Genomic DNA, 17,916 nt, shown 5'->3' on the forward strand with positions numbered 1-17,916 from the left:
GGCAATGAAAAAATGAAATAAGAAATTACAGCTGTGCTGAAGAGGCCGATTCTGCTTTTTAAAATAAAAAGCTCCATTTAAAATTAATTAGAGGACATACCCCAAAACAGTATTTAGAGTGTGAGAAGCTCCCAATCCACTCATCCATCAGCCTGCAGTTTGGTCACATAAATTAGGAAATGATGTAATGGGTAATTGCTCGTCGCCTGATCTTTTCAGCGCTGTTCCTTGTGTGGTGGTCTCTAACAGAGCCGTGTGAAATGAGGGTGTTGAAATAAGGTGGCAGGATGATGAAGAGGAAGAGAGGCAGAGGAGACATTCGGCACATTGGTTTAGAGCACTAATGTCAGGCGGTGAGCGGCAGCTGGTGTGGATCAGTTAAGTCGGGGTGGAGGTGGAGAGGGAAGACAAAGCGACTGAGGCGGGAGGGTGGGGGGGTAGAGGGAGGGACGGATGGATGGAGAGGAGCTGCAGGGTCTGTGTGATGAAGAGCCTGCAGGGAGCACAGCAGCACTGGGTAAAAACAGGGTGATTCCTACGGATTCTCACCAAGGTAACTGATGTGGGAGAGAATAGATGAAAACAAGGGAAAGAAAGTCAAAGCTGGAAAATCAATACTAGGTGTGCCAAATGTGCCTTGGTGTTTAATTTCAGGCTTAAGAGAGTCAGGATGACTTTAACTTTGCTTCAGATTGTGAAGGCTTTAAAGAGAAAAAGGTCTCTTGCTTGTATTGGACCATAATATGTCACATTAGTTTGACCTAACAGGGTAAAATACACACAAGGTTTTACCTAACAAGGTAAAAGAAAAGTGATGCACATACTCTCAGAGGATCATTTTCAGCTGTATTTTCAAGTCAAATATACACTGCATGGATCTATTGTGATAAAACCGCAGCCGATGCGTATCGTACCGTGGGAGCCAGCCCTACCGGTTCTACCCTTGTCCTGTTAAATCCTTCCAATTTTGTAGTCTTTAATTACAGTCGAGGAAAGAAGTTTTGCAGCCTCAATATAAGAGTCTAAAATAAAACAACATAAAAAAAAAAGTCGAGGTCAGTCAAAACCAAAAAGGCCAGCCCAGCAACAATATGAATAATTCATCAAGCCTGACCTATCTGAGATAGCGGTTAGTCCTCTGTGATTTATCCGAAAGAAAGTATTAATCTGGAAATCACTAGTTGCTTCATGAAAAGCACTTTAGATCAAATCTCTCAGAAGCTTTGAAATTTGTAATAGAACCTGCTGACCCCTTAAACGACTGACTTCTCCGCCTCCTTTGTTAGAGAACATGCCCTCGCCATGAGGAAATGGGAATGTCTAATTTAATTAAAATGAGGATGAGTGAGCGAGGGCTGAGACAGAGAGCGAGCTGCAGAGATTACCTCAAAGACGTATAGATTAGAGATCAGAGTGTGAGTTTTAACTTTGAAACGACTGCGTTTTCTTTTTCTCTCCCCGGGTCAAAAACCCTCAAGAAAACATTTGGCGGGGAACAGGAAATGTCTTTCTATGTCTGTTATTGCTGCAAAGGCGCATTGAGTGTTCCTACTTTTGCTGCACTTTCAAACATGTGGGACATCAGCTACTCTGCTAAACTAACACTTTCCGCTGCCAACTACCTTTAAGCTCATTAAATAGCTATTACTGCATAAGGTGCAATTTACAAGAAGTGTGCAAACCTTTGAAACAAATGCTCACTGATGAAAAGGAACGGCAGTAAAAAGAGGCCTGAATGGTCAGTGGGACGTGGAGGTTTGCAGATAAAGGAGGCTGGCTATGATGCTCTGGTCTATGAGATTGTATGAGCCCTAATACCATATTATTACCATAAAATGCAGTAACACAAAAGCATATGTGATCCTAAAGGTAATAGTAATATAGTTACTGACTAAACTGTACCAGAATTAATAATAGTACATTTGCTCTATTGCACATGGCATTTTTCAGTGTACTCAGAGATGAGTGTGTGCATAAACAATATGTACAAACATAAGCGTGTTAGACACTGAGCAGTCTTTATCTCCCCCAGAGCAGCCGTAGAGACAAGTGGACATTTATGTTCAGACTGTAGCAGAGGAATCTCAAATTAATATGGCGAGGCAGACCCCTTCGTACTCCTGTATGCATTTGAAATCACTTTCCGCTCCTTCAGTTCCAAAGCGTACTGTACACACTGTACACACATGCATATGCAGTCGTGAGGAAGCTGAAAGCTGCTCTTTGCATGATTTAGAATCACTCGTCATTAAAGATTAACGTAAAGCCTGTGGAAACTTGTCGTGAGATAGTAAAAATGCATATATGATATTAAAGTTGAGCGTCTCCAGGGCTCCAGAATAAGTTTCTCTTGGGTTTACAGATTCAGATTATTCAAACAACACAAATATTGCAAATAAATTATGATACATGTTTAGAAGTAAAGCTAGCCAGCAGTAATTAAAAGCAGCCGCACTTTTACCAGCTGCATTGTGATGAAACGGACCACTCTTCATTTGAACGTTGGGCTGAGAGGGGCGTGCTGCGGTGGATGCAGTGGTGGTCAAAACAGTAACGCATGTATAGGTGACAACTAGAGATTAGCATTAGCATGGTCATGTGATGCCTTGTTCCTACTGTAGGGTTTATTAGCTTCGCCATTTTACTTTTGTCAGTGCAGATCTATCGATGGGAGAATGAGGTCTGTCTCATTGAGGTATCAGGACCAGTCTGGAGCCCAAGGCATCATGGAAATATAAGTGGACTGCTAACAAATAATAATAAGCAATTTCAACACTAAAATATAAATAAACGATCACAGAAGACATTCAGAGTTGGAGTTATCTTTATGGATTTACCTTATAAAGACTCGAAAAATACATTTTTAGTTCAAGGCTGGATTACAAAGCTTCTGAAAGGGAGGCAAACACATGGCAGCCCACGTTGGAGCGGGACAATGGTTTGCTTCTGGGCAATGTACAGAGGCGGCATTGGCGGTAAACTGCCACTAGGATGTTTATACTGTCCTTTGTTGAGAGATGCTCCATGTGTCCACAGCATCCATACTTTAGCAAATGTCCTTCAGCCTCAAGAGAATCTCTAAGGTCCCCGTGCATCACAAAGACTGACAGCTTCAAGTCACAGAGCGATCAGGACATTACACAAATACACTCACACACTCAGTGTGACAATGACAACCATATATTACAATGGGCTGGCACCTCCGACAGGTGAAGTAGCCCATCATTTACCTTCCGACAGCTTTTTGCCTGCCAGTAGTGGATAAATAACATTCTGGATGAAGTTTATTTTCTTAAATCCATTATTTAAAAAAAAAAAACAACTCACACAAACAAAATATTGGTATGTGCACATTGGGAAACTATTATACACCACTTTCCTGACCTGAAACCACATTCAACTGCAATTTCTGGGGGTTTGGCATTCCACACGGGAAAAGCCGATCAGCGTGAAAGCCATTCATCATAGGAAGGCAGGGCGTGGACCACACACTCCCACACACAGGAGACCTTGTACTGACAAAATATTTCAGAATCACCAATATAAACGGACCACAGATGGGACCCAAGAGGCATCACAGCTCTTATGTTTTCAAAACTATAGCCAACAAGCATGCAGACACATGACAGTCTCGTCACTATTTTGTCTTTGCAGAGTTAAAAGTGGAATCGCATTTTCCCCCCCTTTTATGTAATGCAAAAAAAAATAAAAAAGGATATGTATAAAACACATTTTTTTCCAGTCAGACAACCTTGTTACAAGGATACTTGAAACTCATTCAGCTGAAAGCCGAGTGTTTCCCTTCAGAGAGCGCCTGAGTTTCCCGCTGCACAGGCGTATTTAGGGAAAGTAGCCGGTAAGTTGAACTGCATGACGGAAACAATGTTGCTCTGTGCCGTCTAAGAATGAACATCCTCAAGTCACATGTGTTTTCACTGAGGTGAGCTAATTTCTCTGGATTTGTTGCTGCACAAGGACTTTTTAGGGCTAATTCCTTATTGACCCACAATCAGGATGCGGAGTATCATGGCACGTTACGGTGTGCAGCCACTTGAAACACCTCAGCAACAAGGTTGACTGGATTTTACTATGACAGCTTCCAACGTCGGCCTTAGAGAATCCCTCTCCCTCGATAATATGACATTACCATTGAGCTCTCTTACTTTTATTTACACTGTCATGCAAAAAAGAACACATATTGCGGCTCAGATAAATAAGATTATGGTCTCTCTTTACTGATCTACCAAAGCAGTCAATCAAGCATTTTCAGCTTATTCAGAAATGAGCTCCAATAAATAAGAAAGAGAGCATTTTTCTCAGGATTTAGCAACACTCTACTGGCTCCCAGTATCTTTTAGAATGGATGTTAAGGTTCTTTTACTTGTTTTTGAAGCTTTTAATGGTTTAGGACCAGCTTACTTAGCAGGCATCATTTTTATAATCCTTCACGAGCTCTTAGATCTTCTGCTGCTGAGGTTTTAGCGGACAATTATAGGCACAAGAAAATAGGCAGCACACCCTCCTTTTCTTTCATAAAAGATGCACCAAAACTACACACACCACAAAAACTCAATATTTTTATGAGCTGAAAACCTATTCATGTAATTTGGCTTGAATTAATGACATTCGTAATGGTTTACCAGTTCTCTAGTATTCCCACTTGTCTGTTTTTACTTTTTGATTTATTTTGCGTCGATCTACTTTTTTGCAAAAATCCCTCTGTGAATAAAAATGATTATTACCACTATTATACTGTATTTTCCTTTATTATGGTCATTTAATCCCGCTGCTTCTTCTGTCTTGGGTGGTGAATCACACTTTTAAAATAAAGATTATGATATTTGCTGGCAGAATGGAGATAATGACATTCACCTTAGTTGCTACTAAACTTACATTCGTATTTATCATAAAGAGATAGTTTTCTTCCTCTGAAACAAAATGAGCAGTGTTTCTAAAATCTCATCCTCCAAACCACCTGCAGCTTAATCACAGCAGGACGTGCAGGGAAAGTGCCATCTCTGGCTGTTTTGTAAAACTGATAAAAACAGAATGTAGAAAATCATTGCAGTGCGCTCACTGCCTGAGGCCCCACTTGTTATAGACTTTTAAAAAGACAGACACATACAGTAAGAGTGTATAAACACAGATGACAAAGATGGTCACCGAGTGCAGCTTTATTTTTAGAGACAAGAATATAAAAGAGCTGTTGAGAGGATGTTGAGAGATTCACTGGCTAGATTTTACTTTGGTAAATTAAATCTTGTAAACCTCCAAATTGGAGATGTTCTTCTCTCGTGAGCATCATTTCTAATTAACTTCTCCATCTTTTCCATGGCCGGCTAAATAAAAATCTCATGTGAGTCACACTGAAACCAAATGTGTTGGTCGTGAGTTTACTATCTGGAAAAGTTGTTTCAAATTAAAATCCTCCTGTTTTTCTACTTACAAGAGGAAAAACCTTCTTAATTGTGTATGTGACCACTCTTCATTAGGTCTTGGTGTGGTAGATATCTAGTAAAGGATCTATCAGCAGGGTGCCATCAAATCTGCAATTCATTGAATTCTTCGTGGGCTAAATCAAACAGGGAGTTTGTCTGCTGCCTTGTACGGTCTTGATGAATTACTGAATCAAAGTGCAATTAGCCAACGTGTTTCCATGGATGCTTGTGCAGATGCAGTGGATTATAAAACGCACAGCAACTGTAATGAAAGGGGGAAAAAAAAGTCTATCCAATAAAGTGCCTTGAGGAGATGAGATCAACATGGACGTGAATGAGCTCTATCAGTCCTCCACAGAGAACTAAAGACCATCTACATCAGGGAGTGTGAGATGCACAAGGGCTCTTCTTCCCATCTGTTCAGCAGTTATACAGCAGTAGAGGAGTAGTTTCCTACTGTATGATGAACACACTGAACACACACACTCACCACAGTTATGTATGTCACAAAGCAAATAAAAGAATGTTAATCATTAGGTTTAGGTTTAATGCCCCCACTGAAGGCGCGTTCACACTGGCCACCGAGCCGCTAATTTGCCCGTCTTTCTTGCGGCTCCGTGCGAGGTTTCAGACAGAGTGCGGCTAATTGGGGGTCAATTTTGGCAATATTCCTCCTCCGAGGGTTCACCGGTTGCTGCCTCCATTGTTATGTGAATCCAAGCTGTTAATGTGCCGGCTCGATGTGAGGTGGGACACAGACACGACAACATATTCCCACCTCTACTGGGCTGCAAATTTGGCGCAATCGATGTCTAAAAAGGGTTTTAAACTGATCATTCTACTTTCTACTGTATTCTATCAATACTATTTTTAAAGCTACAGTGTCATCCAGACGTTTTCAAAGTAAGAATCAGGATTTGGTTGAAAAAAAATATGGTTGAAATAAAGTCGTTTTACTGTTTTCCTACCTTCCAGGAGTCCAAAGCTAACAAATGATGGAGGACGGATCGTTTCCATGTATCAGGTGTACTCTGAGGTCACGTCAAACAGACACATAAGGCTAACTTGGCTAAATAGTTGACTGTCTATGAGATCAAATGACATAATTCTAACCCTATACAGGCATCCAGAAACCAAACCACAAGTAATGCAAGGAGGGATGACAAACCAAGCTTTGTCGAGGGGGAGGTCCACCAGCAGAAGAAGAAAACCCCTGGGGTGGTCCACTGGGTGTTTGTGAATGTAGTATTCAAGTGGTTTTTTTTTCTCCCCCTAACACGCACTAAATGAAGTTAAATAGCAAGATGGGGCTGGATACACCGTCTAGTGTGTAATGTGGGCTATCACAGCAGAAATGGACGCTATATTAAGAATATGGAAAGCACTGTAGCATTAAACATGATCCATTATTTAGTATAAGAGGGAGAAATTTCTCTCAGTGTCTTGGTCTGATATAATAACTTGGTGCCAAATGAAAGGAGCGGGTAGAAGTACTTAATTCTGAGGAAAAATATGATGGTCTGTTCACGTCTATATTCTGACAGGCTTTTATCAGTGAATACAAGTATCTCAATATTAACTATTGTTGTTGTCAATGGTTCTCTGAATTACTGTACCACTCCTAATGCTGTATAAGTATCAGAACAGATGAAGACAAATATTCTCTGTTCCTGCCAAAGACGAAGACGGAGAAAACCTTGCAGGGTTATACCGACAGTGTGATTGCACAGAACACTAATGATATGATGACTGCAAGACACGAGGCTTTCAGAGCTGAAGTGGAAAATCTGACAACTCAGAGCTCATTGCTCATATTCAAATTAGGCTCCATCACTGAAGTACAGTGGCTGCTTGTTTCCTCATATTTACATTTTATATCTGCGTAATCTTGTGGGGATTTGTAGTAAAGTTGATGTTAATATTTGGTAAACTGCATCAGGATAGAGCCTGGTACATTTTTAAACGCTGCTGCAGCCACAATTTTTAGTATTCCACCTGCGGGGAAGTGTATTTCAGACAAATCTGGAAACACTCAAATCATGTTTTGGTTTAAATACAGTCATTAAGGGAAAAAACTGTCAAAATGTGGATGTTTTTTTGCAAGTAGAGTAGCGAAGAGGTGGCGATAAAATCTAACACGGACTCTAGATATTTCATGATCATTTTTGTGGTAATGATATCCACTGATTTGAAACAGTACTCAAAACTCCCATTTCTCAGAGTAATCCTTACCATCATCATCAATATTAAGAGCTTCACAAATAATAATTCTAGACAGACACTTTCCCTGCTCATTACTGTGCACAAATGTACCGTATGTACTTGTGCCTCAGGACCCCCTCTGGTGCTGGCAGACATATAGAAACGCTCAGCGGGTTGAGCTTTGAAGAGAAGCCTACAAGCAAAAAAGAAAAGTTTTGTATTTGCCATCGCTGTTACGACTCCATCATCGGGGAAACACTACCCACTGCAGAGGAGTGAGGCAAGCGACAGCTTAAAAACTTTTTTTTTTGGATTAAGTTTTATTTTGCTTTTCGAGCCGTTGCACTAATAACCAATTTTAAATTACCAACCTTGCATGCAGTTTCTGGTGGTGGTCCGGAGCTGTGTTTAATGCAGACAGAGAGGACAGAAGGGTATGTGAATGTCTGGCTCTAAAACTGCAATAAATTTCCCTGTGTTGGCATGCACCTTTAAGAGGAAAACTGATTCTCTCTCTCTCTCACATACATTGTATACACATTAGGTGTGAAAGGTTACACAGTAGTCACAGTTTGGTTCACACCACCATTTGGACATCACGGTTCAGTAGGAGTTCAGTACAACTGGAAAAATGCATTTACGAAATCCCAAATGCATAAAGGTTCCTTCCCATAGTGCAAGTCACAGTCACGCTCCTGGAGAGGTGCGGTCACAAACTGCAGAAACAGGCACAGGAACCGAGACAGGAGGGAGAGAGGAGAGAATGTTTAAACCATTGGCCGTCAGTTGTCTTTTTATGCTGAAGTTACTGTGGTAATTCCAGTCTCTCCTTGTTTAACTGAGATACAATTTTGCTGTTACCATTGATTTATAAGCTCCTTTTACCTTCAGGCCACCGTGGCTTGAATAGGTTCACATCCAACTACAATCCTGTTTTACAACAGTCAAACAACTCCACAATTTGAATACACACTGGTAGCTTGTTTGATAATAATGCAGAATATCCAATTATCCAATTAAGACCTGACATGGTCAGTGAATTAACATAAAATTCAACTTTAACAAGGCGTGGATTCATCCGTGTGAAGATGTAAAGACATGATGGATGGTCAATTAAGAGTGAGTTAATTTGGAGCATTAATCCAGTTCATTAGCATCACCAAGAAAGCAGAGAACATGGAACAACAGCTCTCAAGTCTGAAGGGCCCTTTGCTTTCTATTACTTAAAAAGCATTTCATTAGTCAGTACTTGTTTAAATGTTTAATTAGAAAGTCTTTCTTTAATTTGAAACATTACCTTCTGCTAATTCAAGAAGCTATTTAATCATGGCACACTATGTGATACACAAAAACACATGTACACACACACACACAGACATTTGCTGACAAAATATATTTCCTTACCCTCAACTGAAGCCAATTCTTACTTTATTGCTTAAGCCAAGTCTTAACCCTTAAACTGTCCTATGAAGGGTGTCTCAAAACAGTTTTCCCTGAGAAGGTTTCAAATTAGTCCCCACAAAGATAGCCTCATAACTTAACACACACACGTTGCTCAGTGTGTCCCTCTGACAGGTCAGTGTGCGTGCAAGAAAGCTGAAGGCGTACTGCAATTTTGATTGGCAGGTGGTTTTGGCACAGTAACACACAGTCAGACACACAATCTCAGCAGAGCAGTTTTTTTCTGCTGCAGCTGCCTGACCTCCAAACAGGACAGAGAAGCAGAGCCATAGGACATGGCGAGCTAATCAAAATCAACAAAGCCTGAACTAAGCTACTTTTTTTTTTTTTTTTTTCCCCACAGTGCCACCAAATAATGGGATTATGCAATAATTCCCATTGCAGTAATTTAATGTTGGTAGGGGAAGGGGAAGAGAGAGATCTCAAGGTAACAAATCTGGCCGGCGTATCAAAGCCCTGCTGTGGGACGGGAGCTATACTCTATTGAGAATTACAGACACTTGCATTTAAAATTCGACACGGCAAAGTGTAAAATGATAAGGATTTGAGACCATTGAGTCATCCTGCAGCAGTAGTAGTACCTGGGGGCAGGCTGGCTCGCTTCCTTTTCTTGCTATTTTCAGCAGAGTTTTCCAGAGGAGGACAATCCGTCACCAGTGGCCCACTAGAACTGTTAAAATGGAGAGGGTCGTTGTTGGATGCTGGATCAAAGGGCAGAGCGTTGAGTCCTGCAACAAAGAAAAGTGAACGAACCAGATTCAATCTCAGTGTGAGACAGAAGACACAACATGCACTTAATTTGATAGCAGCACTTCTGTCCACAGCCCCAGTGTTGTGTAAAAGTCTGTTCGCCTTCCAATTACATTTTTCCCCATCAGAGAGAAATCTGTTCCAGCAGTTACTTCCTGTGGTAACAAAGCCACAAGTAACATTTTGTTAATCTGAAGAGCAAACAAAACCATTTTATGACCATGTCTAATCATACTGTAATAGCATAGTAATGCAAGGAGTCAAAGTGGCTTTGGGAAATGACCACTGATTCTTTAAAACACTGGCGTCACATATTTTGGTGATGCTTGTTTTGGTGAGCATCAAGACAGGTCTAGTGACTGATCAGTGGAATTCTACGAAATGAGGATACTACGACGAGTGTCTTCTCTAGTTTTTGGCCTCCCGTGAGGAATCAACAGTATCCAATCTGACACAGGAATCAGACATGAAGCTCGTCGGGACTCAACACACACGAGCCTCAAACTGATGACGCAAACATGAAGTGTTTTCCTGTTTATCAAGAAATATTTGTTGACAAGTCTCCCAGCGAAAGGACAGTAAGAAACAAAGGGAATGTGGAGGAAAGAGAGAGAGAATTAAAATATATAAATGGCAGAGACGGTGATTGGGGTGGGAGCAAGCACACACCATTCTAGTCCAGAACAATACACCCTACCAACCCTCACTGATGAATAAACTCATGCAGGGAATGCTGAAAAGAATAAATAATGTACACAAAATAATGTGGAGGGTCTTAATAAATCATAATAAACATAACTCTGGGCTTCTGCTTCATGTATCAGCGATTCTTCGCACTTTAGGAGTTGTGTATTTGTTTATAATTCAGAGCAGGGTCCTGGAGAGACTTGGTCTACATTCATGAAAAATTCATGACATTTCTTAGTGTTCAGATTTGTTTTCCCTTCCGCCGCCCCACCTTCTCAAGACCCACATTACTGCCACTCTATATCAAAGGGTCCAAAGAAACAGGGGTCAGAAATCTTCATATCATGACATCATATCATCAAGGATTTTACATCTGGCCTATGTTTAAAAAAAAAAAAAAATTAAAAAGGAAGGATATTTTTATTATTTCAGTATTTATTACAGTTTGATGCTTTATTTTACTACAGTATCCCTTAGTTGCTGTGACACCTGACACTCTCCCATCTCTAGGACTAATAAAGGATAGATCTTGTCCTTGCGTCCATGAAAACTCAAAAAATAAACAGATTAAAGAATTCTGTGTCAACTGCACCTTAACATTTCGGGCTATAGCAAGACTGATCGTTAGCTTAACCGAACCACGCAACTCAGAAACTCAAAAAAACAGATGAAGAAAAGAATTGCTCTAACTCACTTTCTTTCAGCAAATACACTTACTCTGCCTCTTGTGACCTACGAGGATATTCAATTTCTACTGTCTACTCAGCATCAGAGTATTTGCATACACAGAAAAAAATGCACAAACTCGTGTTCAAAAACAGGACAGAGAGTTCCAGAGCAGAAGAGGAAGGGTCATGCCTGCAATCTGGCCACACACCCTGACAAATAAGGCCTGGAAATACATTAAGCCAGTGTGTGGGTGATTTGTTAGGCTTAGGCCTACTGCATATGAGACTGCATTTGTCAGTGTGATTTTCCTCCGAGTGTGTTTGAGAAGTCACTCTCTCTCTCTCTCTCACACACACACACACACACACACACACACACACACGCAGCAACATTTCCAATGTTGATCCCTACTAAGCATCAACCTGTCACACTCCTTTAAGGAGGACAGTCAATAGTCTAGAGAGTGAAATAAATCCAATTGCCTGCCATTGTTAACTCTGCAACCAATAAAAAAAGTTGCAGTTTGAATTTAAAGCGACAGTCCGCAAGTCAATTGCAAAAGATCCCATGAGGGAAAGCCAAAAACCCTGGAATGAGTGAAACCGCACGGAACAGCTGGCAGGAAAATACCACTCATCTGTTACTTCAAATCAAGATGGAGGGAAGAAGTTAACTTGTGCTTGTGCTGGAAAGGTTGTCCAAACATTTCATATTTTTGTGAGAAAAGAGAAGGACTTGAAATCTGGTATAAAAGGAGGTTTGCACAGCGTGCAAAGAATACCAGAGGCCTGTAAAATGCCACAACAAGCAAAGATTTCTATTTGCAAGTGATGAGATCAGATTTGTTGAGTTCAGATTTTACACCAGCTTAAGTTGGTCAGTACCCATCGGGAAATGATCGATGCAAAAAGACAGTTTGAAACCCCATTTAGGCGTCCAGACCAGGGGTGGGCAATCATGTGCCGTGGAGGGCCGTGTGTATGCAGGTTTTCCTTCCAACCAAACACTTTAACGGGTGATTCCACTGATTAACACACCTTCAGCCACAGAAGAGTGTTAATCAGTGGAATCACCTGTTAAAGTGTTTGGTTGGAAGGAAAACCTGCATACACACGGCCCTCCATGGCACATGATTGCCCACCCCTGGTCCAGACGGAGCCGCTTCTGTTGCACAGAATAAACTTGTTACATGCAAAAAACGATTTAAAACATTTGCAGGGTTAAACGACCGTTTTTAAGCACATTTGATATGATTTTCAGAACTTTGCATTACTTTGAGTGATAGAGATGCTCCAGTTGGTTGTACACCACTATTTTGGCATTTCAGAAGCTTGATTATCCAGTCTTGAGCTTGTAAATAGTTGAACCAGTGATTGGACAGTTATGGCCATGAGCAGAAATACACTGAATATGGATTAAAAATTCAAAGGTGTGCTTAGAAGTAAAAGCGTGTGTGTGTGTGTGTGTGTGTGCATGTGAAAGTGTATATATGAATGTCTTTGTTAGATTATTGCTCCTGTCTGCTGTGCTTCTCATGTGTCTGTAGGGTTGATGGATGATGCGTTTAAGTTTCTACATCTGGCTGGGAGGAAGAGGAGGGATGTCAGTAAGTATCAGTACCCAGGGGAGGAGAAAATAAAGCAGGCGAGGCCGAGTACATAAAGGAAATGAAAATCCTGAACTAAGAGGCCAACTTTATGCTCCGTGGCTTCACAAAATGATACAAGAAATATCAAATGGAGCCGACCTGATCTAACATGAAGGATGCATTAATAATATGCCCCATTAAAGGTATGGTGAGCCAGGAAAAGAAAGGACCATTAAAATATGCCATAAAAAGCAGTGGCTCATTAAAACCCAATTTAATCGCCTTGAATCCCAAACCAACAAGCGCATTTGCACCATGGAGCACGTGGGGATATTCATGCTGAATATGATGTCACCATATTGTCAGTAAGATGGGTTAACAACATGATTAGAAATGTAAGCCAGACCAGTGAGTGATTAGTTCCTTCACGTATGTGCCATCCTGATTTAAAGCATTTCACCAAGATAATTTCGTGTATGACTCACAAAAATTGCAGCAGGTATTAATAAGGACCTCATGATATGATACACACAAGATTCACAATAGGTGGGTCGGAATGGAGGACAGGCAGCAGTTGTGTCGCAATCTAGCCTCATGAAGACAACTTCCAGTGTTTTTGTTGTCTCTGCATTAATGATGGTAAAAGTCTATATATTTTTTGTTTTTCCACAGACAAAAGAAGCTGTTTGAATAGAAGCTGTGATCTAGGAGAGTGTAGTTTGTTCACTTCCAAAAAAAGAAAAAAAAATCAAAACAATATAATGTGCATTTCAATTTATCTTGAGGAACAATTGATTTTAAGAGTCCCGGGTGGAAACGGGAAGCCAACAGTGATTCAATCCTTACCTCCTCAAAACTCAAAAATAATTTACATCTTCTTTACTTGAGAGCATCAGTCACGAAAACATAAATAAGTTTGTTTTGAGGCACTTGCATTTACAGCCCACTCGCAGCTTCCATAAATGATAGGAAAAATCTGTAAAAATTCAGCTGAGAACCAAATAACACCACAGACAAGTCCTCATCTTATCCCGTAAAAAAAAAAAAAAAAATACCCAAGCAAGGTGGGTCTAGGGCTGGGCAAGAAACCGATTCATTTATCAATTAATTTGAATTTGTACTTGATTTGTTTTAATAGAAATCAATTTTCTCTTCATCATCCTCCACCAACACTCCTTGTTGTTCAGAATGCGCGCCCCCCGCATGCTTGATATACAAACAACGTGGCAGCGAGTGGTGAGATTTCACTCCCAAGAAAGGAAAAGTATCTTCAGTTATTTGGAACTGGTTTGGGTTTGTGTTGCTGCAAAGAGTGTTTAAAGGCTGTTGCTACCAAAGGTAGCAGCACTACCAATTTACAGCAGCACCTCAGAGAGGCATGCTGCCGAGTGGGAGAGCTGTTGCTCCCTATAAAAAGAACAAGACTGTGGCAGCCCAAGCACTGCCACCAAAACAACAACCTGGCGTCTTGGAAACATCTACCATCTGTATCCCATATGATAAGAAAGGGGCCTGGTGGAAAACGGTCACGGATGCAGTCACGATGTGTATTGCAAAAGATATGGTGCCCGCATACAACGTGGAAAAGCCGGGGTTCCTTGTTGCCTTGCCTCAGCTGTGTAACAATACACGCCAAAAGATCACTACGGCGCTGGAAGGGGTGTCGTTCTACTCCGCAACAACAGATCTGTGGTCCAGCAGAGTGATGCGGCCCTACCTAAATTTATTGGTGCATTTCATTAGCGACAACTGGACTCTGTGAAGCATCTGCCTCCAAACTGCTTACTTTCCCGATGACAAAAAAAGGGGAAGTAATTGCCCAGGGGCTAAAGGGTGCTCTGAGCTTGTGGAATCTTGCTGAGGACCGACTCACCTATATGACTACAGGCAGCGGCACCAACATGATCAAAGCTCTGAAAGAGCAACTGAAAAATTTCTTTGTCATCTGCAAACTGATGTAGAGTAGGGTGGGGAAAAATTGATTTAAATCGTGAATCGGACTTGTTGTATACATTAAAAAAAAAAAAATCTGGGCTTTTGGGGGGGGGGGGGGGGGCATAAAGCCCAGCCCTAGGTGGATCCCTACGCCAATTACAGAGCTTGGAGGTAATCAAGCTCACATAACGAATGAAGAAATTGCAGCACCATCCCATAGTGATGTATTTATTTGTTTTTAATAATGAGTTGAGGGAACAGAGGCAGCTGCGGAGATCAGAGCTGTCATCTTTCAGGTGAAGATGAAGGCATAAACCAGTGTTGCAATCTGCTGAAATTCTCCAAGCAACGCTGGTTTAAAACCTCTTTAGGTTTTAATCTGACTCTTACCAGTTTATAATGGCTCAGTATAAATAATGCAAGCATAAGGAAATGTGCATCAGCATAATATGGCAAGTAAGTGCTTAATTGAGGGCATGTGGCCTAAGCGGTGGGCCGCATATATCAGTGAGAAATGAGCCACACAGGAAGCCTGAATCAAGGACAGCTGGACAGGTGTGGAGGAACCTGATACTCTGAGATACGAGACATTTCACCCCTCGACCAAGGAGCTTCTTCTTTTCTTGACATATAGGTTTAAGGAAAGTCATCCAGAGGACTTTGCACTTACTCAACTCAATGAGAAGGATCCTGTGATATTAAAATCCCAAGCATCAGAGGTTCAAGTGCAAAATCAGAACTGTAAATCGACAGTCACTAAACAGACTAAGGGCTTTCGCACTCACCGATCAGGTTTTGAACTTCTCATGCTGAAGACAGAAAACTGGGCACAGACTGGATCGTTTAAGAACTACAAATCAAATGCAGTCAGAAATGATGATGCAGTCACATTTAAGAGGTCGCACACGCTAAGTTCTACGCATAGGAGAGTTCTGAGCATATGAGGCCGCTCCTGATATAGCGTCAAGCGTTTTGGACGTCTCTACGTCATGACTTTCATATTGAAAGAATGTGAATACCTTCTTCTTGGCTCTGCAGTGAGCTGCCTCTACTTTAATCAGAGGTGGGTGGTCCAGGTCCTGAAGTGAGTGTATGTGAGACTGAGCTCAGTCTGATCCAGACGCATCATTCACAGCAGTTCACACCTTTTTGTTTGCCAACATTGAACATTTGCCAATATTAGGGTTCTAATGTCACATTACCACTCTCTATCATCACTCCATGACTGTCAACATTCATATATGAGAGGCAGAGGTTTTAGGCATGAGGACACTCATTTTTGAAACAGCTGCTACATCCCCCCCCCCCCACACACACACACACACACAACTCTCATGTCAAACACAAACGGAAAAGCGATATGTCACGCAATGAAGGGCACATTACCGCAAAATATGTGAGAAATGAGTGTTCTTCACCTTTACATGTTACCTCTTAGATTCTTTTTAGTCTCTGTACCCAAAGATACATCAAGAAAAACTTAACAGCCTAAACTGAACAGTAATGTCACCTCAATGGGGAGAGGGGACGGGGGTGCAAAAATGTCTGTTGCTTCGTTATATGACACACAATGCGCTGAAGTTTGACTTCTGTATTTAACTCAACTACAGAGAAGTGAGCAGTGGCGTGCAGCACTCAGGGACCAGCTCCAGATCCCCTGCCAGCACCTTTGTCAGGAGTATAATACATATCTCTGATCAGGAGGGAAACCAGGAGGAAATCCTTGCAGAGACGGCAGTGGAACACTGAAACTCAACACAGGAAGGACCTGGGCCGGCCAGGACTCAAACCCAGGAGCTTCTTACTGTGAGGCAACAGTGCTAACCACTCTTTCACTCTCCTTTTGGTTTAACTAATGCTTTTGGTGAGATGCTGTGGAACAGAACCAAAAAAACCTATACACGACAACTTGTGCTTCTTTTATTTTAGATAACTGCAAATAAAACAATAAACCACCTTGAAAAAGGATTCTGGCCATCTCACCAGGGAGGGAAAAACTAACATGCCATCCTGTTGTGTGTTGTTATTGGTGTACAACAAGTATCCAGGCTGTCCGTTGGGATTAGATGAAGGACATGAACTGATTGCGCCACTGAAGCTTGAGACACCGGGGGACAAAAGTCACTCCTCAGGTTGTCACTGTTTTTCTAAAAGTGATTTAAAACGACTAAAATCAAAATGATGATGAAACTATGATAAACTGATCAAAGTACATGTAGGTTCATCTAAATTCCATGGCGTTTGTATTTAAGCTGCAAAAGAAATGTCAAATATGTGAACCTGCGACTGAAGAATACGCAGTCTTCTCATAGTGAATCGAAAAGAAAAACAGAGGGGTCACATTGATAGTCACAATTAGTCATGCAGGTCACAAGTCACATTTAGATAACACTCCGAATCATGCTGCAATGCAATTACAGAGGGCTTGCTGCTGTGGGTCAGAGTACAGGGACAGTCCTGGCACATCCATCCACACCGTCCAAAATTAGCCTTCAGTCACTTGAAACGCTACTGGAGAGATAAAAGTCACAAGACCTCCATCAGGTCTTCCTAAAAAGTTTGTACACACGCGCACACGCACACACACACGTCACCACAATAAAGTCAGGTATTACCCTATTCATAGTGAGGACTGTTCAACAGAACTTATTCTGGCTGAAGACTGTGAACCAAAGGTGTTGTGCACAAGCTTCCTAAAAATGGTGGCTGACGGTGAGGTTATGAGCGCCCTTAGCAGATGTACAAACAAGGTGTCTGACTGATGTAGCTTAGCGATGGCTGCAAAAGCATGCCAAGCAGCTGCAGTATTCTCATGAGGTTATTAGCAAAGTCTTCCACTTCCTGTGTATTTATAGCCGAGACAAAGAGCAGTTAAAGCATAAATGCAGTTTGTTCAAGTACATGGTGATTTTATGAGCAGCTGCTCCTTTCTAATGGCCTTGCTGATTTAAAAAAAAGAAAATGGATGTCTGAGTGTTTTGACCCTTGTAATCAGTAGAGAAAAGGCAAAACAGATGTATTGTGCAAAATATCTTTGAGTATATAAATAAAATGGATCATTGCAATGATTTATGGATGCAATTGAGTACAGCAGGTGTCTGATTAGAAAGCTACCGAGTTCTGTTTTAGTGAAAGTAGAACTCAAGCTTTCATAACTGAGGTGCAAGTGTTCTTGCTGTCAGTCTT

The 17,916-nt window shown here is 41.3% G+C and overlaps 1 protein-coding gene across 2 annotated transcripts in view; it reads right to left on the reverse strand.

Annotated features, from left to right (window-relative positions):
* enox2 (ecto-NOX disulfide-thiol exchanger 2) overlaps nt 1-17,916 on the reverse strand; it is a 161,703-nt gene that overhangs the window by 79,262 nt on the left and 64,525 nt on the right. For both annotated transcript variants that reach the window (XM_086222046.1, XM_086222047.1), the window contains one exon: nt 9,683-9,829. In XM_086222046.1, the coding sequence (XP_086078172.1) occupies nt 9,683-9,829 (147 nt within the window). The remainder of the gene's footprint in view (nt 1-9,682; nt 9,830-17,916) is intronic.

Source organism: Aulostomus chinensis, chromosome 13 (assembly GCF_037954235.1).
Source record: "Aulostomus chinensis isolate RoL2024-O1b breed Wild chromosome 13, RoL_Achi_v1.0, whole genome shotgun sequence".
Taxonomy (NCBI): Eukaryota; Metazoa; Chordata; class Actinopteri; order Syngnathiformes; family Aulostomidae; genus Aulostomus; species Aulostomus chinensis.